Source organism: Rhincodon typus, chromosome 24 (genome assembly GCF_021869965.1).
Source record: "Rhincodon typus isolate 14 chromosome 24, sRhiTyp1.1, whole genome shotgun sequence".
NCBI classification, from domain to species: Eukaryota; Metazoa; Chordata; class Chondrichthyes; order Orectolobiformes; family Rhincodontidae; genus Rhincodon; species Rhincodon typus.
This window is the reverse complement of record NC_063355.1, coordinates 34,067,837-34,093,594: the sequence shown is the minus strand read 5'-3', so window position 1 is coordinate 34,093,594 and position 25,758 is coordinate 34,067,837. Positions and strand designations below refer to the sequence as shown.

The 25,758-nt window shown below is 40.0% G+C and overlaps 1 protein-coding gene across 3 annotated transcripts in view; it reads left to right on the top strand.

The window, feature by feature from the left end:
* Positions 1-25,758, top strand: part of LOC109923426 (acyl-CoA dehydrogenase family member 10) — a 52,193-nt gene that overhangs the window by 1,978 nt on the left and 24,457 nt on the right. For all 3 annotated transcript variants that reach the window (XM_048611202.1, XM_048611203.1, XM_048611204.1), the window contains exons 2-12: positions 1,420-1,628; positions 2,836-2,972; positions 11,158-11,346; positions 14,122-14,280; positions 15,129-15,288; positions 17,250-17,391; positions 18,005-18,073; positions 20,537-20,718; positions 21,428-21,578; positions 21,965-22,110; positions 24,815-24,988. In XM_048611202.1, the coding sequence (XP_048467159.1) occupies positions 1,433-1,628; positions 2,836-2,972; positions 11,158-11,346; positions 14,122-14,280; positions 15,129-15,288; positions 17,250-17,391; positions 18,005-18,073; positions 20,537-20,718; positions 21,428-21,578; positions 21,965-22,110; positions 24,815-24,988 (1,705 nt within the window). In that variant the 5' untranslated portion in view covers positions 1,420-1,432. The remainder of the gene's footprint in view (positions 1-1,419; positions 1,629-2,835; positions 2,973-11,157; positions 11,347-14,121; positions 14,281-15,128; positions 15,289-17,249; positions 17,392-18,004; positions 18,074-20,536; positions 20,719-21,427; positions 21,579-21,964; positions 22,111-24,814; positions 24,989-25,758) is intronic.

The following is a 25,758-nucleotide window of genomic DNA, read 5'->3' as shown; positions in this document are numbered from 1 at the left end:
TGTTTTGGCATCAACTACTTCCTGTGGTAATGAATTCCACAGGCTCATCACTCTTTGAGTGAAGAAATGTTTCCTCATCACCATCCTAAATAGTGTACACTGAATCCTCATACTATGACTCCTGGTTCTGTACACTCCCACCATCGGGAACATCCTCCCTGCCTCTAACCTGTCCAGTCCTGTTAGCTAGCTGCTTTGGAAAAAAGAAAGAAAAAGTATTTCTTAAATGGTGAGAAATTTGAAATTTTTATTGGCTACTGAGATCTGGGTGGCATTGTTCATGTGTCACTGAAAGTTAGGATGCAGGTGCAGCCAACAAATAGGAAAACAAATGGTATATTAGTCTTCTTCACAAGGGAATTCAGTACAAAAATCAAGTTGTTATGTTGCAATTGTATATTGCCATTTGCGATCAGACCTTAAATTTATACAATTTTGGTCTGCTCGTATAAGGAAGGACATCTTAGCCAAAGAGGGACTGCAACAGAAGTTCAACAGACTAATCCCTGGGATGATAGAATATCGATGAGGAAAGATTGAGAAAACCAGGGCTGTAATTTCTAGAGTTTTAAAGAAAGAGGAGCGATCTAATTGAAACTTACAAAATTCTTACAGGACATGACCGGGTAGATGTTGATAGAATGATTCCCCTGACTAGTCTAGAACTGGGACACAGGTACAGGCCATTTAGGACAGAGATGAGGAGGAATTTCTTCTTTCAGTGGTTGAATCTTTGGAATTCTGTACCACAGGGCTGATGGATCATAGTCATTTAACTGGTTCAAGACAGAATTTAATAGATTTCTGGATTTTACTAACATCAAGGGAGATAGTGTGGGAATGTCACGTTGATAAAGGTAATCAGCCATCAGCTCATTGAATAATGCAGCAGGCTCAATGGGCTGAATAGCCTACTCCTGCTCCTATGTTCCTAACTATAAATAAGAGAAGTTGGGAATTTCTATATTTAATTCGAACCACAAAGATCTATTTATTATAAAAACATTTTTAAAAAATCAGGTTAGGCAACATCTTTGGAGAGATCAATAGCTTAACGTTTCACATTGAGATCTAGAACTATGCTGTTACGATGTGGTTTATGCGTACAGGTTTGTGATTTTCTTCTAATTTGTCACTGTTAACTGATGACCGGGTATAGTTGGGATTATAGCTTCTGATGTTTGCTGCTCCACATATAGTGTTGGAAAGGAGAACACAAAAGGGCTCCACCTTTAGGCTCATCAGTTTCATGCCGATACTTTTTCTCCTTAATTTTCTTTTGCTGATACTCGTAAGCATGACCTAATCCAGCATTTGAACTTTAACAACTTCAGCATTCTTAGGCTGTTCATTCAGGAATATTTTTCTGTGTTTTGTTTTGCGGTATCATTTTTTTGTAATCTCTGTCTCTTTCCACAGCGGTTCAACCAACATGTGTGTCTTTGGAATTAGCTATGCCTCGCAATATTTCTTGGCGAAAGCATGGAATATTGTGTCCCCATGCAGACATCTCCATGTACCAGTGTGGGTCTCATCTCGATGGAAACACACCAACTCTCAGCAGTACAAGGCTGTGATTTTTGATATGTGTGGAGTTCTGATTCCTTCTCCAGCCACATTGGCTGCTGGTGAGCAATGTGAAAAAATTCTCTTTGTCTTCTTTTCAAAAAATCTTTCAGAAGGGAACTTTTACAGGCTTCTGTTTTAAACGGAACAACAAATTTTATCTAAAATGGGCACACCAGAAAGATTGCTGCTGCCTCATGGCTTCGTGAGAGCACAAGGATCTCACTGACTGTTACCTGGTATAAGCCTAGTTAACTGATCTGATCTGGGATGACAGTCAGGCAATATAATTAGCCTTAATGCCCTCAAGCTAGAGAAATGAAAAGTTGCTTCTCCTGAATACTATTCAATAATCTCTCGTGTGGAAATTTGGAAAGATACTATTCTGGGCACTGAGAAACAAAGACATTTTTGCAGGGAAGGCTCAGGTAACTAATTTCTGACAGTTAATGTTGGAGCTGTGAAGAAAATCTGGAAAACCTGAGCTTTTCTAATTGAACAGGGTGACATGATTTTATAGAGTTCTTAGGTTAAAAAAATGAAAGGTAAATATGGAATAGTGTTTTAAATAAATTGTTTAAGCGAGGGTTAAAAGTAAATTTTGGCATGACTATTAAGAACTAATTCAGCGCAGATAGGATTGACAGCCATGGACTGATTTAAGTAAACAATTATAAGTGAAATGCAATCTTTAGTCCCCCTTAAAATGAATTAAGCTACATCCAATGATTTTTTTTTCTTTTTTTTTCTTATAATCTTTTGAGCATTAGGTGTGAATAGCTTAATTTGGCTCACATAGGAATAATTGCAAGCTTTTAAAAATACATAACAATAAGCACATAGCAAGATAGAATTGAAGCCGAACTTGCATTTAAATATATCCTTGAATCAACTCACATATGGTGATAGGACAAAGGACTGCATTTGCAATTCTGCATTTCTAATCTCATCTGTTCTACTTTTAACGAAGAAGTGAGCTGACACCACAGATTGTTTTGAAGGGACTGACACGGTTGGACAGACTAAATTATTCTTAGGCTGCTTTTACATCTTTCCAATTAAAGGGTTTTAGTTTTAGGAGGAAAGAACCAGGAACAGGTTCTTTGCTCTCTTCACTGTAAGATTTGGGGAGTGAAATGCCTGTAGGTAAAGTATATGTTAGTATATGGGATATATTGAAATATAGTAAATTCCTGCAATTTGCTAAAATCTAGCTCCACCATCTCCATTATTCTATAATCTCTAACTTTGGCTTTTTGTATTCAACAGAGTGGGAATTTAGAAACAGTCTTCAGCCTGGATGGCTATGGAAAACCATTTTAAGCGGAGAGAACCATGTTGCCTGGGACCGCTGCATGCTTGGAGAACTGACATTCGAGGAATTTGCAGCCGTAGTTAGTAAGGAGGTGAGGGCTTCAGTATTAAACATTGAGTATGATGTCTGAAGTTTAACTAACAATTCTCTTACTGCCCCCATCAATTTTCTTTCCTCTTGCTCAGGGGGTATTGACCATTGTTGACGTTTCAACAATTTCTAGTTCTCTCCACAACTTGTTTGTTTGCATTATTTTATGAAATGACTTAAGGTTTGAAGCAGCTACCAGTGCAGTAATTAAAAATGCACAGCAAAACGGAGCAATGTTTTCACTTTTCTGTTTGGTGTTGTGTGTGCTGGCCACAGATGGATTAATAGGTTGTATGGCAATCAACTTCAGTGCCATACAGAAGGAAGCAATTACAAACAGCTTTCTCAATATGCTGCTTTATTTGCTTGCAACACTACATTGGCTCCCAGTCAAAAAACATCTCGATTGTAAAATCCTCATCCTTGTTTACAAATCATTCTATTGCCTCACGACATCCCTATCTCTGTAACTCATTCAGCTTAAAGCGGTCCAACATATCTGTGCTACTCTAATTCTGGCCTTGTGCGTTTTAATTGCTCCACAATTAGTGATTGTGTCTTCTGTACCCTGGACCCCTAAGATCTGGAACTCACTCATACATCTTTCTGCCTCTACTTCACTTTCTTCCTTTAAGATATACTGTAAAAATCTACCTATTTGACCCAGCCTTTTAGTGACCTATCTACTTATATGTCTCAGCAGCTTGTTTTTTAATGCTCGTGTGAAACACTTTGGGAGATTTTATTACGTTAAAAGTGTTATGTAAATATACGTTTTGCTGTAGTGAGTGTGACAAGGTCATCCAGGTGGACCTCATAGAATATGAGTTCCCTGATTGGGCTGTTAATCTAGTCCAACCAGGGAGCCCTGGCTGACAGATATAAACAGGAGTGTCAGAGGTTCTGCTCGCTCTGAGAGATGGTTCTGAGGGTGCTGGATCAGTGTCAAGGACTTTCCACGTGTAAATAAAGGTTGACTTGGTGACGGGATACCAGCCTCTGTGGAGTTATTTCACTGGCAACGAGAAGAAAGCATACGCCTGTAGAAATTCACTTGTAGCAATTGTCTTTGAGTTGGAGTAAGCATCTCTGGCATCACGCCATGATTTGGAAGCTTGACTTATTTGATTCTGCTGCCGAAGACTAGGCCCAGTATATGGAAAGAATGTATTTTTTTTTCTGAGCAAATGATATTGGGGCAAATGAAAAGCAACGAATCATTCTCCTGACAGCTTGTGGATCCGAGGCTTCTTTTGGTTATTAGGAACCTAACTTTCCCTGAGGCACCAGGTACTGAAACCTTTCAAGAGTTGATGCATTTAATTAAGGAATATTATGACCCCAAGCCTCCTCTAATTCTGAGACGCTATTGGTTTTATTTGGCAGTTCAAGAACCAGGGGAATCCGTATCAGGATTTTTGACTAACTTAAGATGACTGGCAGAGGCATGTGACTTTGGTTAACCCTTAATGAGATACTGAGAGACTGTTTGGTATGTGGGTATAATGATGTAGTTATGCAAAAGCACCTACGAGCTGAAGCCCAACCGGACTTCAAACAGGTACAACAATCGGCTATATCATTGGAAAAAGCAGTAAGTGGAGCATGTGTGTTGCAGGTTATTCCAGTAGAAGTGGATACCCTCGCCAGTCTGACTGAGCTTGGAAACACCACTTGAGTGAAGACAGTTGCAGAGCCTCACTTAGGACACATCCTGAACTGGAGGACTCTAGGTCAGCCCCACAGCAAAACCCCAAAACAAATCCAAGCCTTGGCCAAATGGTTAAAATTTTCTTTGGGATCTGGACCGGCAAGTCATTGTAGTTGCTGTCAGTATGCGGACTTGAGACAGCAAAAGAGTCCCACTAGACCTAAATAGAGTAAGAGAACTCATAGGCCGGTATCCAGGAGAGTGTACGCCCTGGAAGGTCCACATATATCTGGTTTGGAACTGTTAAATTGTTTAGCAACATCCAAATCAAATAAACATCTGGTTAAATGGCCACCTGGTTCTAATGAAGGTCAATACTGGAGCAACCATTTCTGTGATTGCAGAAGCAGTCTTTAACAAAATTCACTCTGGACTCTGACCCTTAAGTTTGCACAAGACCTTGGCTAGATTGAGAAGATATACCGGGGAACTTTACAGATTAAGGGTACAACTTCAATTCTGGTCTTGTATGAGAAGCAGCTGGTTCATTTACCACAGATAGTAGTAAAAGGCTCAGGCGCACGCTTGATGGGGCGAAATTGGTGGAGAAAGATTCACTTTGATTGGCTGAACATTTTTAGATTAGAAAATGGCTGCCTGAGTGAACTCCAAATTAAGTATCCAGACGTTTTTCAGGAAGGTGTATGGACAATCCAAAGATCGAAGGCTGCATTGTGTCTTGACCAGGAAGCAATTCAATGATTCTGCAGGGCCCACCCACTGTCATTTGCCTTTTGGGCAAAAGTAGAGACAGAAATCAGAAAGCTGGAAAGCAAAGGAATCATCAAACCAGTCCAGTTTTCTAAGGTGGGCGTATACCTCAGAAGGAGAAATGTGTGTTCCAGACACCCCAAGTGACCTACTTGGGCTATTGAGCCAACAAGACTGGGTTACACCCATTGGAAGATAAACTGAGGGTAAACAAAGGTGCTCCAGCTCCCACGTCTGTACCGGAGCTTAGGTCTTTCCTTGGATTGGTGAATTATTACAGAAAGTTTGTAAAATAACATGGCCTGCATCCTACACCTTTGCATCAACTCTTAAACAAAGGGTCAGCCTTGGAAATGGTCGTTTAGCCAAGCCATAGCTTTTAGGGAAGTGAATAAACAGCTATCATCCTTAGAATACCGAGAATCCCCACAGTGTAGAAACAGGCCATTTGGCCTAACAAGTCCATACCAACTGTCTGAAGAACATGCCACCCAGACTCAGTCCCCTACCCTATCGCTGTAACCCTGCATTTCCCATGGCTAACCCAAATAACCTACATATTCCTGGACATTATGGGCAATTTATCATGGCCAATTCATCTAATCTGTCCATCTTTGGACTATGGGAGGAAACCCACGCAGATGTGGGGAGAACATACAGACTCCACACAGACAGTTGCCCGAGGCTGGAAATGAACCCAGGTCCCTGGCACTATGAGGCAGCAGTGCTAACCACTGAGCCACTGTGCCACCCTAGTTGGTAGGCTATGATCTAAAGCGAGATCTGGTAATTGACATGGAATGCCTCCCCCTACAGCATCAAGGTTGTGTTAGCTTATAGGTGGCCCGATGGAGAGGAACGCCCAATAGTGTATGCATCCAGGCTAATGCAGAGCGTAAATACGCCCAGATAGAGAAGGAAGATTTGGCAGTTATATTTGGAGTCAAAAAGTTCCACCAAAACCTTTATAGATGTAAATTTGTAATGATAATACACCACAAACCCCTTTTAGATCTACTTAAAGAGGTGAAGGCAGTACTGCCCATAGCTTCAGGCCGAATTCAGCAGTGGGCTCTAATACCAAGTGCATATAATTACAAGTTGGAACTGCATCCAGGAGGACAAGTAGCTAATGCTATGCATTGAGTCTCCACCAGCTGGAAGATACCATAATAGTTTTAAATTTTCTAGGCACGCTTCTAATCTCAGCTGACGATATCAGACTTTGGATGCAAAAAGATTTGGTCCTGGTAAAACTGAAACAGCTGGTGGTGATGGATGAAACCAAAGGCCCATCACAATCAGGTTCTTTTTGGACCTGGAGATGGCAGATCGCACTAGAGGACAGCATATTATTATGGGGAGCAAGAGTAATTGTCCTAAACAAAGGTCGCCGCCAGATACTGGCTGAACTCCACCACGGTCATTCAGGGGTTTCTAAAATGAAGATGTTTGCATGAAGTTATGTCTGGTGTCCAGGATTGGATGTGGACATAGCCACATTGGTGGGACAGTGCCCAGAGTGCCAACAAGGACAAAAAGTACTGCCAGCACCTCCCCTACATTTGTGGGAGTGACTAGGTAAACCCTGGACTTAGTTGCATGTTGCCTTTGCAAGTCCTTTCATGGGCTCAATGTTCATTGTCATTGTGCGTGCCCACTCAAAGTAGCTGGATATGGATAGAGTTATTTGAGAAACATGGGCACAACAATAGAAAAACTGCATGTGTCTTTTGCAATACATGGACTCCTGGTCACAGATAACATGTCATCATTTACCACTAGGGAATTTGAGTATTTCCTAAAGTCAAATGGTATTCAACATATAAGGACAGCTCCATACCATTCCATCATCCAATAACTTGGCAGAAAGAGCAGTCCAAACTTTGAAGGCAGGCTTAAAGAAATGGCTTACGTCTTCACTGGATACCAAACTATCCCATTTCCGACTTGTTTATAGGACCACCGTCCTGCAACTAAGGGATAGCTGTAGCAAAGTTGCTAATGGAGAGAAGACTCCACATGAGATTAAATATGATCTACCCGGACCTGGGAGCAAACGATGAAATGGCATCAGGAACGCCAGTGCCGGACACAGAGAGAGACAGTTTACGTCAGAGGACGAAGTTTGGCATAGGATCCATAAAAATGTCCCTACATGGCTAAGAGGCATGGTCGATGCGAGGTCAGGTCCAATGACGTATAAAGTTCGGGTAGGTGTGATAGTCCTGGACAAGCACATAGACCATATGAAACTGCAAATTCACAAACAGGATGGGAGCAAAACATGCCCAGCTCCTCGAAACAATCGGAAAGGCTGTCAGAACCAGTGGGTTCTCTCTCTCCGTCAAGCGTTGAAGATCCCTCGGAATCTGAGATGGACATGGTGGATGTCGCTGCCTTGATGCCTTTGCCGCCTGAAGAAGAGGATGAATTTTTTCCAAAACACTCCAGGCGCAGGAAGCAAGCTACTATGCGTTACATGCCACCGTATCCAAGGCAGAGTCAGGAGCCTGACCCAGTGCTAAAACGCCCCAGGAGGAGCTACGAGAAAAAGAACCAGCCTATGTCCTCAGACTCGGAGGGAGGGGGATGTGACGATTGTAACCAGGTCAGCCAGGTGGACCTCGTGAGTTCCCTGAGTAGTGCTGTTAACCTGGTCCAAATGGAGGCCTGGCTGACCGATGAAAGCAGGAGTGTCGAAAGTTGTGTTCACTCTGAGGGCTGGTTCTGAGGGAGCTGGATCAGTGTCAAGGACTTCCCATGTGTAAATAAAGACTGACTTGGTGACAGGATACCAGCCTCTGTGGAGTTATTTCATATGCCATTATTTAACGTAATTAATTCACCATTAAATCATCCCTCTTTCATTGATAGCACTGTGATCAAGTTGCAATAGCAATCCTACATGCTTACTTTACTGTACATTCTTACTGTGTTGAAAACAAAATTCAGAGCATTAATTCCAACTTTCATAGATTCTGTTTCAGATCGTTATAACTGTGCAGCTCTTTGTTTTCCTTTGTCAGTCCTTGTATAGACCTAAAATCCAAGTTTGGCATCACCAAATATTGTTGCTTGGTTTTTCTCTCCTGTTTTCAGCCTTCAAATATTCTACACTCTGGCCCTTCTGTTATGTTTCCTGATTTAAAAACAATGATTCAGAAACAGTACTGATCTCAGTTTAGTGAGGAGTGTTTAGTGAGGCAGCTTTTCAGTTTGTACTTGTCTTTCCACTGAATGGTGGGATATATTTTTGAGTTTAGGGAGTTCATGATCACAGTTACGTAACGTAGGCAGTCAACAATTTATAGCGATTTTATAATAGTTTATTGAGAGGCAGCAGTTTGCATATGGTATGTTAGGTAAAAGAAGTATACAATCGTGACTACTGGGGATGATACACTGATACTAGAGGACAAACAGATTGTCAGTAGGGAATATTTTGGTCTACTAAAATGGTGGAGGCGGCATCCTCCTCTCGCCAAGGTGTTAAGGAACTCTGCCCTGAGTCTTTGTCCACTTTTGGTCAATGTTCCATTTACTGATGAGGGCTACTCAATGGGGACCAACTGATGAGAACTGCTGCCTACAAGGTCTGCTTGATGAGAACACCCCTCTGCCCCTGAGCACTTATTGTTTTATCATATTTCTAGGGCACGTTATTTTCCTTGAGTGAATCAATTGTCTGAACCCTTTTAGCCAATAACCATTGGACAACTACTCCTAAGTCAGATGCTCACTGTCCTCTTGCCCACCTCCGTTTGAAGGTTAGTTTCACTTTTCCTAAGAACAAAACTTCCTTATTTTTTGAAAACAACATACTGATAATAGGGTACATTTGGCACCAGATAAACTGTTGATTCTAGTTCAATACATATTGTGACACTGCGTTTTTGTAATTCTTCCCTTTCATTTTCGCATGCTAGAATTTGGGAAAGTTAATTACAGCTGTAATGCTGTTAAATGAAACCTCATGCTATGCAATAAATACCAGAAAAATTAAGGTTTTAAGGGAGCCCAGTATCTAGCAATAGTAAGGGAGTTAGAACGTAGCTCTGCATATGGATGTTTGGAGATAATAGAACAAGGACAATTAATAAATAAACAATGTGTAATATTTTATCCATTCCTGATCATTTTACTTCCAAGGATCATTGGTCTATTCTAAAGAGGGTACAAGGGCAAGCAGTAAATCTTTATTGACATGAAGTGGGAGATCTCTGAACCAACCCAATGCTGGGCAGCGCTAATATCCGTATAATTGGCCTCACCGTGCCTGGGCTTAGAAAAGGAACCCCTATTAGCTGGAGTTTCCAGTGCTGGTGATTTTGTAGGTATAGGTATTAGGTAACAACAGGATTCTGCAAGGAATTAATTCCTGTATACTTAAATAACCACATGATGTGGGTTCACATCTAATGATCAACTGTTTGTCAAAAGCTACTCCATGTCATTGATTTTAGGAGGGACAGGCAAAAGATTGGGTGAGAAGTAAGTTATTCATTTTGCATCTATGTTAAGTTTATTTGCTTACCTGGAGTGTGTGTGTGAAAACAAAGACAACTGTTCAGATATTATCTTCCTGTATCCAGTGCAGAAATAGAACATTTGAAAAATGGATTGGACTGTGCCAAATGCCTCTGCTTGTAGAATTGTGGGACCTTCTGACTGTTTGATATTATGATTTATTATTCTGGTAAATTGTTCTTTGCTTCCTTTGTTTATTCCTGGCCACCCCACTTCCTGTTGCACCTTTCTTATTTTTCATTCACTGCCCTTTTCCTGTCTTCTGCTTTGTTAACAGGAATGTGGGTTTCACTGCAAGATGTTAGTGACTGGAGGATTTAACTTAGTTTACTTTGCTGCATTGTTTCCATTCACATTCAGTGGTACAGACCATGTTTTAGAGTCGTAGAAGTCTACAGCCCCAAAAAAAGGTTCCCTGGCCCATTTGGGTTGGTCAAAAAAACCACCTAACTATTCTATTTTCAAGTTCTTATAGTATTGCTGTGTTTAACTCTTTTTTTTACCCTCTGTGCCCATTTCTGTTCTCATTGCTGGTATGTAACCAGGCATTAGGAAGTCTCAATAGCCTGTGCTTTCTGTGGGCAACTTGATTGGCCAGCTTCCACTTCAACACCAAGCTAAACAGCATGGTCTGTGTATGAAACTTAGGATGTGAGGTATTGTGAACACAAATCCTTAAGATAGAATTAGATATAGTTCTTAGCTCTTAAGGCTAAAGGGATCAAAGGGTATGGGGAGAAAGTGGGAACATGGCACTGAGTTGAATGATCTGCCATGATCTTATTGAATGATGGATTGGGCTCAAAGGTCTGAATGGCCTATTCCTACGCTTATTTTCTGTCTCTCTGTTTAACTTACCATCAATGTACTGCATTTCAAAGTCTCAGCCCTATCTTGCTCCTTTTCTTTTGCAACTCTATCTTTCTCTTCCTTTTTTTTTTCAAGACACTAGATTTTTTGGTCTTGCACACTCTTTCCCTTTTAGTCCATATCTCCAAATTACTAGTAATCTCTCACCTTTTACCTGTTATTTCTGATTTCCCAGTCAGCCTCACTCAGACTGTTATTAATGTACTTTATGCTCTCTCCCTGTTCTTCTTTCTCTTTCTCAACTTTCATGTGCTGTTTCTAGCTCTTGCTTATTTATCATTCTTCCTTGCCTTTCACATTTTCTCTCTCTCTGAGGTTGCTTCTCTCTATCACTAACATTTAACAGTTTTCCTTTTCTTTATAGAAACAGACCTCTAATATAATCAAGCCCTGTTTACAAGCAATGACAAGTCAGCTGAAATATCAGATTCCTGCGATGAGAGAAGCAATCCAATGTATCAGGGCGGAAGGATTGAAAACTGCTATACTGACCAATAACTTCTGGTTCAAAGACCAGAGTTTCTTGCCTGTGGAGAAAGTTGATTTTGATGTGGTGAGTACAACCGATCAAGCACTTCATTCTATTTCCTTTTGTGTATATCTTGTGCGGTAAGTGTGTAAGGAAGAACTATGATTAGGTATGCTTGTTGGTACAGGAGTGCTGAACATTAGACTGTCAGCACTTGATGCCACAGATAGAGAAAGACTCTACTTTGAGTTCTGTTATTTAGTCTCTTTGTGAATGGATACGAGGGTGTGAGTGGTAACTAGGAAATTATTATGCTGTACTTCCAGTTTCATCTACAAGGGTTGAAAATACAAAATAAATAGGAATTTCACTGTAAACTATCTCCGTGAACATTACATTGTTGTTTAGGAGATGGTCTTGATGGATATTCTAACTTGTGCTTCTGAAATACTGCATCTCCCATAGATGGGAAATGCTGATTAAGTAAGTATGTGGGTGTCCACATGTATTTTTCAAAGCTTGTCAAGGAGTTTGGTGAGCAGCAGAAACTTGTACCTTCATACTACTTGCCACAAAATGGGATGGATACTGTGGAATCGGGTATTAGGATGTAAAGCAGGAGAGTAAAAGGGGAGGCGATTGAAGACCTGGTCAGATATATAGGTATTACGGAGGCAGTAGGAATGGAGAGAACGAGAAATATAAAGAGTTTACAAAACATATTCAGAGCACAGAGACCTAATCGTTGGATGAGTGGGAGAGGAGCTGCCTAGTTTTTCTAGAATTAGAAGTTCAAACCTGCTGTCTCAAATAGATTAAACTGAAATTTGCAAGCTTAGAATTGAATAAAGCCATAAAGCATTTGAAAATGATTGTATTAAGACTTTAAACCAGGAAAGGGTGATGGATGGAGTTTGGGCTAATTTGCCAATGTGCAGAGTCAGCTGGCAAGGATCATATCGGAATAATCAGGCCTTACATTTCTGAAGATGTATGAGACTAGCAGAAGTGTTGCTACTTCTGTTATAAATGACTAAACATGGACTGTAATGACCCCTGGCTGATATTCTTTTGTAATCTTATTACGGTAATGAGCTTGTGTGTCGTTGAAACAAGATATTTTTCTCAATTATTTTATAAATAAGTGCATGTGTCACATGAATACAAAAAGTTACTAAAGATACTTTTGATTATGGGCAGTAAAATATATGTATTATTGTATTAGAATTAGGTTTATTGTCATGCCATCTTAGGTATAAAGGTACCTAGGCACAAAATATTAGGAACAAATTGGAAAAATAAAGAAAGCAATGTCCTCCAAGTTATAAACGGATTTTAAAATCTAACCAGTTTTCCCATTATTCCCTGCAATTTTTTATTTGTTCAGGGAATGTGGACTTTGCTAGTTGAGCTGGCATTTATTGTCCATCCCTCCTTGCCCTTGAGAACTTGGTGGTGAGCAGCCATCTTGAACCACAGCAGTCCATTTGGAATAGGTACATGAATGTTGTTGTTTGGAAGAGAGTTCCAGGATTTTGACCCAGCGACACTGAAGGAATGTTGATATATTTCCAGGTGGACGTCAGTTTGTTTGGTTGGCTGGACTGCTGGTTTGTGATGCAGAGTGATGCCAATAGCACGCGTTCAATTCTTGCACAGGCTGAGGTTGCCATGATGGTTCCACCTTCTAAAGCTCGTCTCTCGCCTGAGGCGCAGTGGTCCTTAGGTTATACAATCATTTCTGTGTAATGAGAGAGCAGCGCTATATTCCTCTGGGACAAAGTTGACTCTACTGTATTTACAAGGCAGCATGGTGAATGACTTGGAGAGGAACTTGCACCTGGTGATGTTCTCACTCGTGTGTTTTCTGAAGAGCTTTGGTGAATTTCTGTTGTGCATTTTGAAGGTGGTACACACTGCTGCTACTAAATGGATGTAAAGGAAGTGAATCTGGGTGTGTTGCTAGTCAAGTGGACTTGCGCGAATAAGTATGTAAGTCATTGAAAGTGACAGGACAGGTTGAGAGCATGGCCAATAAAACATACAGTCCTTAATAATAGGGCATAGAGTACGAGAGCAGGGAGGTTATGAACACTCTGTTCTGAAGAAGTGTCACTGGACCAGAAAACATTAACTCTGCTTTCTCTCCACAGATGCTGCCACAGCTGCTGAGTTTTCCCAGAAGTTTCTGATTTCCAGCAGCTGCAGATTTTTTTTGTTTAGAAGTTATGTTGAACTTGTACAAGATACAAATTTGGCCTCAATTTGTGAGGGCATGAGCAAGCATGTTCCAGGAATGAGGAAGTTCTGTTATGAAAGTAGGTTGGAGCAACTGCTTTCCTTGGAGAAGAGAAGGCTATGAGATTTGATAGAAATTTTCAAAATAGTTAGGAGTCCCAACAAAGTTGATGGAGAGAAATTGTGCCCAGTCATTTAAAAAGGTCAAAAACAAGATGGCACAGATCTAAAACAATTGGCAAAAGAAGCAAATGTAACACGAGGAAAAACTTTTTCATGCAATGATTATGAAGATCTGGATTGTACTGCCTGAGAATGTGGTGGAGGCACACTTAATTGAAGTGTTCCAAAAGGAATCAAGCAGTTATCAGAAAAGGAAGAATGTTTGAGGCAGTTATAAGGAGACTGTGGAGGAATGGCACTTAGTGATTTCTTCAGTTAGCGAGCTGGTGCAAAGACATAATGGACTAAATGGTCTTGTTTTGCGCTATAACAATTCTATGAGTACAACAGCAACAAGTAAATAAATTTTGAGGCCTAGATGTAGAAATTATACCACTGAAGATTAAAATGAAGGACTTTACCAACACTGTTTGCTTAGGTTTACTTCAATGTTTGCAGATTATTGAATCATGCCGTGAAGGAATTAAAAAGCCAAATCCTGAGATCTACAAACTTTGTTTAGAACATCTGAAAGTCCACCCTACAGAATCAATTTATCTTGATGACTCTGGACGAAACCTGGAACCAGCAGCTCAGCTTGGGATGATTACAATTAAGGTAAAGCTGTTGTAGACAGTTGCCAGCCACTGAAAAATAATTTGCAGGGCCATAGCACACAGTGCATCATGATTGGAAAAAGAGGTACATTCGTAATCTAGAAATAATTAATGTATAATTTTCATAAATAATTAATGTTCTATGGCTTTTCCTCCAAGATCAGCAGTGTTTTTTTCTCCGGGGTGTGGTCATATAGTCTCCCTCAGACCTCTGATACCTTGGCCATTTAACCATTCTATACGTATGAATCAGATGTGAATCTCAACAGTCCTGATCCTAAATGCACACTTGCATATTTTATAGGTTACCACTTGGCAAGGGAGGTAATGGCCTAGTGATATTATCGCTGGACTGTTAATCCAGGGACTCAGCTAATGTTCCAGGGATCCAGGTTCAAATCCTTCCACAGCAGAAGGATTCAATAAAAATCTGGAATTGAGAGAAACGATTGGTGATAGTCTGAAAAACCCAGGTTCACTAATGCCCGTTAGGAAAGGAAACTGCCATCCTTGCCTACATGTGACTGCCAACCCACAGCAATGTGGTTGACTCTTAACTGTCCTCTGAGCAATTAGGGATGGGCAACAATGCCGGTCTTATTCCGTTAATTAAAAAAAAATCAGGAGCAAAAATCATATCTAGCTTTTCCCATTCAAGAATTAAGGGACCGAGGACAAGAGCATTTCTCGCTAGAGATCTTTCTCACCTGAATAGTGCACTTGGTGGTTCTTTTACTTGTGAAGACAATGAAGAGATTGTCGTTTCAGTCATGTGAAGGTTTGTACTGCTATATGGAAACAGGGAATCATCAGCTGAAAGCAACGTGGCAAAGGTGTCTCATTTTCCAGGTTGGAGACACAACTACAGCCATTCAGAAGTTGGAGTCATTGCTGAGGTTCCCATTGCATGGTTACGTGTATGGTACGCAAGCTGTTCGTAAAGACACAGACATTCCTACAGACCGTCTGAAGGAGTACCTCCAGACCACTTTGGGGCTAAGTTCAGGAGGTAGGTGCTTCACTGTCCTACATTATGCTATGACGCAAATTCTACACTAAAGGTACATGTACTTGTGAAGTAACTTCCTTACAGTGAGACACTGTTAGAACAGTTTCTGAATGATCCCACTTCAGATAGCTAAATGACTTTGATACGTGATCAGAATGAAACTAGTGTCACACTGTATGAAATTATATGAACCAATGCATAGTGTGCTAAAATTCTAGAAGATCAAGCTGAATTGTAGGTCAAATTGAATAAATGTTTTCCTTTTTGAATTTCAGTTATTGAACCAGAAGGAATTTGAGATCCAATACAAACTTTGCAGCTCAATATAGTTTGTGCAATAGTCAATGTAGAGAGAAGAGTTTTAGAAATATCATCACCTGGAGTTTCTCTGTCTCAGTAGGGAAATGTATAGTTAGTACTTTTGTATTCATAGTTCTACCACGTTGTGTACTGTATTGAGTTATGGTACTATTGCCCAGTTACTTTAGCATCAAATTATTTTAACTCAAACAGGGAAATTTAATTTCACATTAGAAACTGAGGGTTGCTTTTTGCTAAGTGAATTATTGAAAAGCTTTAAGGTTCTTCTCATTTCTGAGAGTCGGTCTCAGATTTATTTAGTATGATCTGCTAGAACTCAAAGCATCTACCTGCTTGAGGAAGTCTATTGTTGGTTGTTTGCACGTTTACTGTATTGTAGCTTGATTTGTCTTGCTTACTTCTTTCAGGATAATCAAATTTACATCTGTAAGAGTTTGGCCAGAGAGAACCAGCAGCTTACCATACTGACATTTCGGGTCTGGACCCTTCTTCAGAAATCCTTCTTCAGATTTCTGAAGAAGGGTCCAGACCCGAAACGTCAGCTTTCCTGCTCCTCTGATGCTGCCTGACCTGCTGTGTTCATCCAGCTCCACACCTTGTTGTCTTTTTATGTTTGTGCTTTTAAAAACTGCGGACTGAGATGAAAAAGAACTGTTTTAAAAACCATTGTGTGAAAAAGTAACTTCAGTTTTGAAAGCAAATAACTGATCCCTATCACAGGCATTGTAAACAACTGTTTGAAAAAGCAGTAATTGAAGTTCAGAGTGTAGACAATCTGGAACCAAGGGTGTGTACTGATACAGCTCTTGTTGACAACAAGAAGCTGATTTGTCTCTAAACTAATGGCAATTAACAGTGACAGAAATCTTTTGCTTACAAACAATTGTGTGATTGGCTTTTGGGTAGCTGAGCAGCTTGGAGCTGGAAACAAGTTTCAGAGACACAGAGAAAGAAAGAAAATGTGTGCAGATCTTCACCCAGCCAAGAGGCTGCCTGTTGCCTGCAGTCAAAAACTCCGTTTAGTCCTGAAGTAAAGCAATTACTTTCCCTGCAGCAGTTGCTGTAAGCTGTGAATTTTGAATTGGTAAATCCAAGACATTTTCCAAATGAATATGCCACCTTGTACTACTTACAAACCAACAGAAGCCTCCAGGAAAGATATCTGAACAGGGTGCCTGGCCAGATGAAGAAGGGTTACCTCAACATCAGAACAGGGAAGCAAAGACCATTGAACTGACATCCCTTTTTTTTCTACTTCTACCAATAATCTATTTTCCCTATTTGTTTCTGTCTAGCCTGTGTATGTGTGTGTGTGTGTGTGAGAGAGAGAGAGGGGGAGGGGGCAGTTTATAATGAGGAGGTTAGAGTTAGTTAGTAGTTCATACCTGTTCATCTGTAGCTAAAGTCTAATTACTTGTAGTAAATAATTATTCTCGTTCAGTACAGAAATGTGGTTTGTGGTTTCTATCAACCTTGGTCTGACAATCAGGCACTTTAGGAAACTATCATTCTTTTAAAGAAACTTTAACATTCAGTATGTTTCCAGGAATAGTGAGGCTTGATTTACAGTGCACTACCTGAGTGGGTTGCAACACCATTGTATTGATGAAATTTGATTGTTATGCTATGTCTGGTTTCAGAGCCATTGACTCTCCGGCAGTTTAGTCATGGCCAATCTAACTTTACCTATCACATGCGGAGTGGCGATCAACAGCTGATCCTAAGAAAGAAACCACCCGGAAAACTTCTGCAATCAGCACACGCGGTGAAAAGAGAATACAGGTTTGTGCATAAAATGGAGGGGGTCACTACGTCTTACAAAACTGATTCCTCTTCACTCAATCAGGCGCTCAGATTGTTTAGTTCTTAAGCTGCTCTCAGGTGCCACAAATTCCAGGGCCCTGGGTCCACCACTTAATAAAAATAAAATTTTCAGCTCATAGCTCCTTAATGCCTGGTACTGATAAGGAAGATTTCAAGTTTAATTCCCAACTATGCCAATTCAGTTAGTTTCAACTATTTATCAATATGAGCTTCAGTGACCCTGGATAGAGGAGGGGACATTTAGGCAGGTTCCCAAATCTTGATTACCTGCTGCATAAAAATGTGGTAATTGGATGAACTCCTGGTTAGTCATATTTGTGAAGCACCACACAGTCAAATATTTTGCCAGCACTTAATATCAAACTTTCAGTATCTATTGTAATATATGCCAGCGAAAAGTAGCATCTTTACAGGATGAGAAGAGAAAATTAGTAAAACAAAAATGGGGGAGCTGTAGAGTGGGTGTACAGTTAATTGTGTTCTGTTTTGAATGCTTGAAATTTTTTCAGTCACATAGTTGCCTACTATGTTTTGGGAGGCTAAGTTTCATTTTTATATTTGGTCCATTCAGGGTGATGAAAGCTCTTGGATCCATGGGAGTTCCTGTTCCCAGGACTCTTGCCATCTGTGAGGACCCCAGGTAAAAAGTCAAACTCCGTAGCTGTGTGTATAAGCTATTTGTGTGTGTCAGTAATATAATGATAATCAACAAATGGAAAGGAAAAGAAGGGGACTATGAAGAAACTGGATGACTATGGAAGCTGGATGATTTATTCTTCAAGGTGTTGTCATTCACCTCTGGAACCTGATAAAGTCAAAGTGTCTACTTTTCTACATTGTGTGGGAATTAGATCTTTGAAATAACAAAATACATTTATACTGCACCTTTATCATGAAAGTAATGAATCAAACGGAATGTGGCTCAGTTGCAAGTAGACGTAATACCCAATACAACATTCAGCACTAAATCATCAATTTTAATGAGCTGCTGAAAAAAATAGCTGATGTGGTTCATGGGAACATTCAGTCTTTTGGTGCTGCTGAAACACATTTATGAGTCACAGTAAGGGAAGTTGTATACCTTGTTTAGCATCTGAGATGGACATCGGAAGGAAATAAATGTCCCCACTGGGATGGAGAGAATAAATATAAAATAAGATTTAAAGGGTGTACTTTTTTTTTCTGTCAGCATTGTCTATGCAGGTGATGCCATTTGTTTTGATATGCTCCATTAATTGAAATGGGGCAATGGGCTTAGAGCCAAGTTGGAATTTGTCCTATCACAGATATCCAGAGGATGAAGGATAGAGCTGGAGTCAAAGCTTTACATATGTTATAACAGGGGAGGCGAAGGCCTAGTGGTATTATTGCTGGACTGTTAATCCAGAGATCCAGATAATGTTCTGGGGACCTGGGTTCAAATCCCACCATGGCAAATGGTGGAACTTGAGTTCAATAAATATCTGGAATTAAGAATCTAATGATGACTGTGAATCCATTGCCAATTGTTAGAGGAAAAACCCATCTGGTTCACTAATGTCCTTTAGGGAAGGAAACTGGCATCCTTACCTGGTCTGGCCTACATGTGACTCCAGACCCACAGCAATCTGGTTGACTCTTAACTGCCCTCTGGGCAATTAGGGATGGGCAGTAAATGCTGCCTGGCCAGTGACGCCCTCATCCTGTGAATGAATAAAGAAAAGAAGGATCTCCTAAAGAATGGGTCATGACCACCAATGGGTTTGCAAGCCGATCTCTAGGGTTACAGTCTCAAAAGCAGCAATAGCTGCCATGCAGTTCCCCCTGAGTGCTAAGAAATGCCAAGGCCCTTTTAAATCCTTGCATGTTTTTAATGGAGCGGAGCCTAACTGGCTGATCTTTGACACCTGATTCCTGATCTCAAAAATCCAGTGAAAAGGTAGGTTCTTCTTGTTTCAGCTCCCAATTCATATGTTTAGACTGTAAGGCCATAAAAAGTTGGAACAGGAGTGGGCCGGTCAGTCCATCAAACCTGCTCCACCATTCATTAGGATCGCGGCTGGTCTGACATTTCTCATATCCATTTTCCTGCCTTTCTCCTTAACCCTTCATTCCTCCACTGATGAAGAATCTATCTATCTCAGCCTTAAATATACAGAAGGATTCTGCCCCACAGCTCTCCATGGCAATGAGTTCCAAAGACACTCAAACCACTGAGAGAAGAAAAGCCTCCTCTTTTCAGTCTTAAATTGGTGCCCCTTAATTCTAAAACAGTGCCTACTGGAGCAACACCCTCCCATGAGGGGAAAGATCTTCTCAGTAGTTAGCCTGTCAAGCCGTGAAGAATCCTATATGTTTCAATGAGATCACCTCGCATTCTTTTAAATTTGAATGAATAGAGTCCTAACCTGTTTAACCTTTGCCCATAAGACAATCTTGCATATCATGGATTATCCTAATGTATGTTCTCTGAACTGCCTCCAATCTTTTCTTTAAAAAATGAGGACCAACACTGCTCACAGTATTCCAGGTGCAGTCTCACTAGCATCTTATACAGCTGCAGCAAGACTTCCCCACTCTAGACCACTTGAAATAAGGGCCAACTTTCCATTAGCCTTCCTGAGTACCTGCTTCACCTGTGTGCTAGCTTTCTATGTTTCATGCACACCTGGCTCCAAGTTTGTTGTTGCAGCTTTCTGCAGTTTTCTATATTTAAATAATACTTTGTTCTTTTGTTCTCCCTTCCAAAAATGAACAACTTCACATTTTTTCACATTGTAGTCCATTTGCCAACTTTTTGCCCTCTTAACTTATCAATATCTCTCTGTATCTGTTTTGTATCCCTTTTGCAACTTGCCTTTCTGTCTATTTTTGTGTTGTCTGCAAATTTGGTTTGGTACATTTGCTTCTTTCCTCGAAGTAATTTTGTATGAACAGTGTCCCCTTTTGGATGAAAGATTGAAAAATTCAACAGCATTTTTTAAAGCAATAACTTATTCAAATATAATACTATTCTGGGATCACTGGCTGAGTTTTATATTAAAATATCGGTATGCAATATCTTAACTATATTTTAACTTTACTAACAGAGATGGTATTCATAGTAATTTTCCCTTTTTTCCAGTGTTCTTGGGACTTCCTTCTACCTGATGGAATACTGCCCAGGGAGAATATTTAAGGATCCAACACTACCAGGACAATCTGCTCGTCAACGAACAGAAATTTACAGTGCCATGAACCATGTTCTCTGCCAGATTCATCAGGTTGACATCCATGCTGCTGGATTAGATGATTATGGAAAACATGGTAAGGACTACCTACAGATTTGAATCAGTTAAAACTTCGCATGCATTTGTTCTTATATACTGTCCTGAGTTTTGAATTTGGTTAGATTTCGTTTTTTACTTATTCCTATGGATCAATTATTTTTATAGTGTGGGATAATTCATAACCCTCTTTTTAGCTTTTGCCCTACCTATTCTCCTTAGCACTTTTATCATGCCAAGTGTGAACCAGGATCTTTCTTGCTGATAAATCAGAGACATAACCTCTCATTCTATCCTGTTTGCCAGAGGACCAGATCATTTTGTCACTACTGCTGCCTCCATGTTGGCATGACTCATTATCATTCTCATTAAGTGTACATTAGATTGTGCATTAAACTGGCTCATTTTGTTTCCTTCTAGCCAATATCACCAAAGCAAATTGTAAAAGTCCAAAAGCTGCAATTGGCTAATTCAGCCCAGACCGGGAATAAACCCCAGGAAGCCTCTGATCTGATAACCTCTGTATCACAGTGAGCAGTGTGTACATTCAAAAAGCCATTGTAGGAAATCTGGTGTATAAACAATGTGATATAGCTAAGAAAAATATGGAAGTTCAAATCTGCACAAGTCGACAATGGAATTGTTTGCTTAATCCCTTGCTTCTTCCAAGAGTTTGATCAGCTGCTTTTCATTTTCTTGCAAGGGCTTTCCTGGTATTATACTTACCTGATAATAATATTTATGCTTAGGCAGCTACATTCAGCGCCAAGTTTGTACGTGGACTGAACAGTACCGAGCAAGTGAGACTCATAACATTCAGGCAATGGAACAGCTCATAAAATGGCTTCCAGAAAACCTCCCAACTCATGAAAAGACCACAATTGTGCATGGGGACTTCAGGTATATAATGTAACTACTTAAATGCTTGGTAATAGTTTCAACAGATAAAGTTTGGGCCGATTTGGAGGTAGCATTTGAGAATAACTTTTAAGGTTAAGATTTAAATTTTACTGGGTTGTAAAGATTGGATTTAAACTGTGGGCCACAGTGCATCTCTACAAACCTTGCACCATTGTTTCAGTAAACCCTTCTCCACACTTAAGAGTCCAATTTGTAGTGAGCATTATGCATCAGTTTTATAAATCAAAATTCATTTAACGCACACTTTTTCCCTTTTTTTTCTCTCACTCTTCTGCCTCCCATTTTCTCTTCCTTTCTCTCTCTCTCTCCATTCTCAATTTCAACTACCGGACATCTGTACTTTACCTATCTCCTCAAAAATTTAGATTGGACAATCTGATTTTTCATCCTGAGAAGCCTGAGGTGCTGGCGATTTTGGACTGGGAACTGTCCACCTTGGGCGATCCCATTTGTGATGTGGCATGTAGTTGTTTGGCACACTATCTTCCTCTGGATTTCCCCATCTTGAAAGGTAATGTGAGTAATGCTGCTTACTTACACTTGGACCTTGGTGGTTCTTTCAAATAAACTGTTTACATTTATACTGTGCCTTTCCCAGGGTGTAATTACTTGTTTCATAGGAAACCAAAGCAACCAATTTGCACAAAGCAGAGTTTACAAATAACAATGAGACAAATCATCAAACAGTTGATTTTTGGACAAGAGCAAAATACTGTACTGATACTGGAAATCTGAGCTGAAAGCAAATAGTGCTGAAATTTTGTAACCAACTGTGGAAAGAGAAACAGATAATATTTGAAGTCATGGAGTCATACAATGTGGAAACAAAAATCTTTTTGATATTTTCAATATCTGCAGTAGTTTTGATTCTGTGTATGTCTAAATGAGGTATGAATGACAGGATCCTGAATAACTAACATGCAAAAGCAACTACATGAAATAAGAGAGAAGGAAGCACAGAATTGAAGTGCTAGTCTAGGTTAGATGCTTAACATAAAAAGTAGGAGCAGGATGAAGTCACTTGGCCCCGTAAGCCTGCCCTGCTATTCAAAAAGATATGGCTGATCTGCCTGAGGCCTTCTCTTTTGTGCCCACTCATCAAAGCCTCAATTCCCTGGTATTTCAAAAATCCATCTACTTCCTCTTTAGATACTTTCAGTGATAAATCTTTGAAATAAAACTTGAAGCATGACCTTCTGTCATTTTTTTTCAGTTTTCTGATTTTAAAAACACTTTATTTCTTCTAAGGACTTGATTGTTAAATGCAGTGTCCAATGTTCCCTGTAAGCTGTGTGGCTACAAAAGTCACTGCTGCAGGTGGGACTTGAAAGCCCGTGCAGCTGTGAAGAAAATCAGAGGGATCGCTGGCCACAAACATGAAGAATATTTTGAAATTTGACTCACTCCAGTATCTGGTATCAGCTAGAGATTTTTGCTGAATGTCTGGAGCTGGTTCAGCTTGGCCACCTCCTCTTCTACATTCAGCAGGAACCATGCATGTCTAAAGGGCTGGCCACCATGAATGCAGGATGTCAAGTGACATGGTCAAACTAATTGATCAATTTTTACAAATGTTGGATGAAACCGGAGGCTATTCTGAGCATTGTCTTACTTTAATGTTGAACATACAATCCTTCCAGTGCGTGCCTAAGAATTCTTTGAAAACATCTGGTATCAAAAGTCATTTGATTTCCGATCTTGGCAGGTTTTCAAGTCCCAGGTTTCATGTTTTTTTTTTGCTGAAATATCTTCCTGTCTTCTTTTAAGATCACAAGTGTGGTCACTGATCCATGCTTCCTTCAAAAACTTTTTGCATCCTAGTATCTCTTCTCCTACTTGTATTGCCACCTCCATGGCTCTCACCAGTTTCCAATGACAACTGAAGGAAGCCACAAATAATTACCTCTGTGGTTAGAAGCCATTTCTGACTTTTCAGTTGAAGAGTAAGTCATGTGGATTAATCTGAACTGTTCTGTAGTAAAACCATCTGCTGACACTGATTACCACGATATAAATATCACCTGCCAGTGCTCGTGTAACTGTACATAGGAACAGAAGTAGGCCATTCAGCCTGTGTGTCTGTTCCACCGTTTAATGAGATCATGGCTGATCTGTGGCCTGACCCCACATAGCTGCCTTTGACCGATATCCCTTAATATATTCGCTTAACAAAAATGTACCTATTCCAGATTTAAAACTATCAACTGACCTAGAATCAACTGGCATTTGTGGAACAGAGTTCCAAACCCTTTGTATGTACTGTTTCCTAACATCTCTCCTAAATGGTCTGGCCCTAATTCTCAGAGTATGCCCCCTAGTTCTAGAATCTCCAACCAGTGCAAATGGTTTATCTTTATCTATCCTGACTTTCCTGTTAATATCTTGAAGACTTTGATCAGATCACCCCTTAAACTTCTAAATTCTAAAGAAAACAGACCTAATTTGTATACTCTGTCCTCAAAACTGAACCCTTGAAGTCCGGGCATCATTCCTGTAAACCTATGTTGTACTCCCTCCAAGACCAATATGTCCTTCCTAAGGTGTGGTGCCCAGATCTGTTCACTGCTCCAGGTGGGGTCTAACCACTGTACCCAGTTGAATTAAATTAAATCCATTAAATAGAAGCAAACAGAAAAATAATGTGGAAAGATTTTTTTTTAATCACTGAAGTGTGAAATTTCTATGCTTTTGGGTGGAGCATTTACTACTTTTTTTTTAAGCCAAGTTATTCCCATGGAAGCGCAACAGAGAGATGGTGATTAAACCTTAGCTTTCAATTCAAACATCATTTTCTGCTGCTCAAATGTGATACACCAGTATAATGTCCTGTAAAATAATATTTTAAAACTGGTGCAGAAAGAAATACCCATATCGGTGACAGAAAATATTTGATCATTGACATTTCTAGTGGTGGTAAAAGTTAGCAATAAATGTAGTGTTACAAAGTGTTGCCAATACTGAAACAACAACACACACTATTTACTAGTTCTTCTTCTGGTCTAATCTTCGTGAAAACTACTTGCCATTCATAAATTCTTCAAATTAGCCGTGAGGAGGTGTCGTGGCACTGGCAGTGAGTGGAATGTTTTGGTGAATGTTGAGTTTTGAGCTTAGAATTCATAAGTAGCTTGCTCAGCTTCTTGCATAACAGCTAACTGATGATTTTATAATAAATTGCAATGTCAATTTATACATGTCTGTTCCTTCTACCATAGGTTTGAATAATTGTGATTTGACAGAGCTCGGAATCCCATCTGATCTGGAATACCTTACTCTGTACTGTGATAACATGGGTATGAATCCTGTCGAAAATTGGAATTTCTATATGGCTTTTACCTTTTTCCGAGTTGCAGCCATTCTCCAAGGAGTTTATAAGCGGTCACTTCAAGGTGAGATTCTTCCAAGTGTTTTCCATTAGTGGCAGGATTTTAGACATTTAGATGGAAGGACTGGACTATTGAACTTGTCCTGCATGGCTTTGGAAGAATAACACATCATACAATGACTAAATGAGTTGATGGCTGTGCTGAGCTGGCACAAAAGAAGAGTTGAGTCCTGTGACAGATCAGCCATAATCTTGTTGAATAGGCGACAGGTTTGAGGGGCCAAATGATCTACTCCTGCTCCTACTTTTATATTCTTATGAAGCATCACCTCAAAAGATAAAGGCACTACATACGTGTCAAACTAAGCTATACAAATCAGTACCGAGCCACATTAACCAGGTTATCTGCCTCCAGCTGTTATACCATATTTGACTTCAGCAGCTAACAATGGGAAAGAACAGCAAGGATTCTCCTACTCCTGCGCACTATCTAAGAACACCTGCTAGAAATTGCATGTACTTATGAAAAAGACATACTGGTCCCCCACGTCTGTCCCATTCAGCCAAATTGTGACTGAAGCATTAGGGTTGTAAGAGTTCATGTGTGGGACTATGTGATAATGAGTATGAAAGAAAACATATGGTTGAGGGACTTGGAAGAAGATGAGAGTATTTATGGACACCACCACAAGGTGGAGCAACAAACATTCATATGCAGAAATGTAGTTTGAATGATTTCGTTTCTGTGTTAGTGCTCCTAGAACTCAAGATGACACAAGCAAAAATTGTGAGATTGGCTATTTTGGCAGTGAAATAAGCAAGATGTTCCAACCA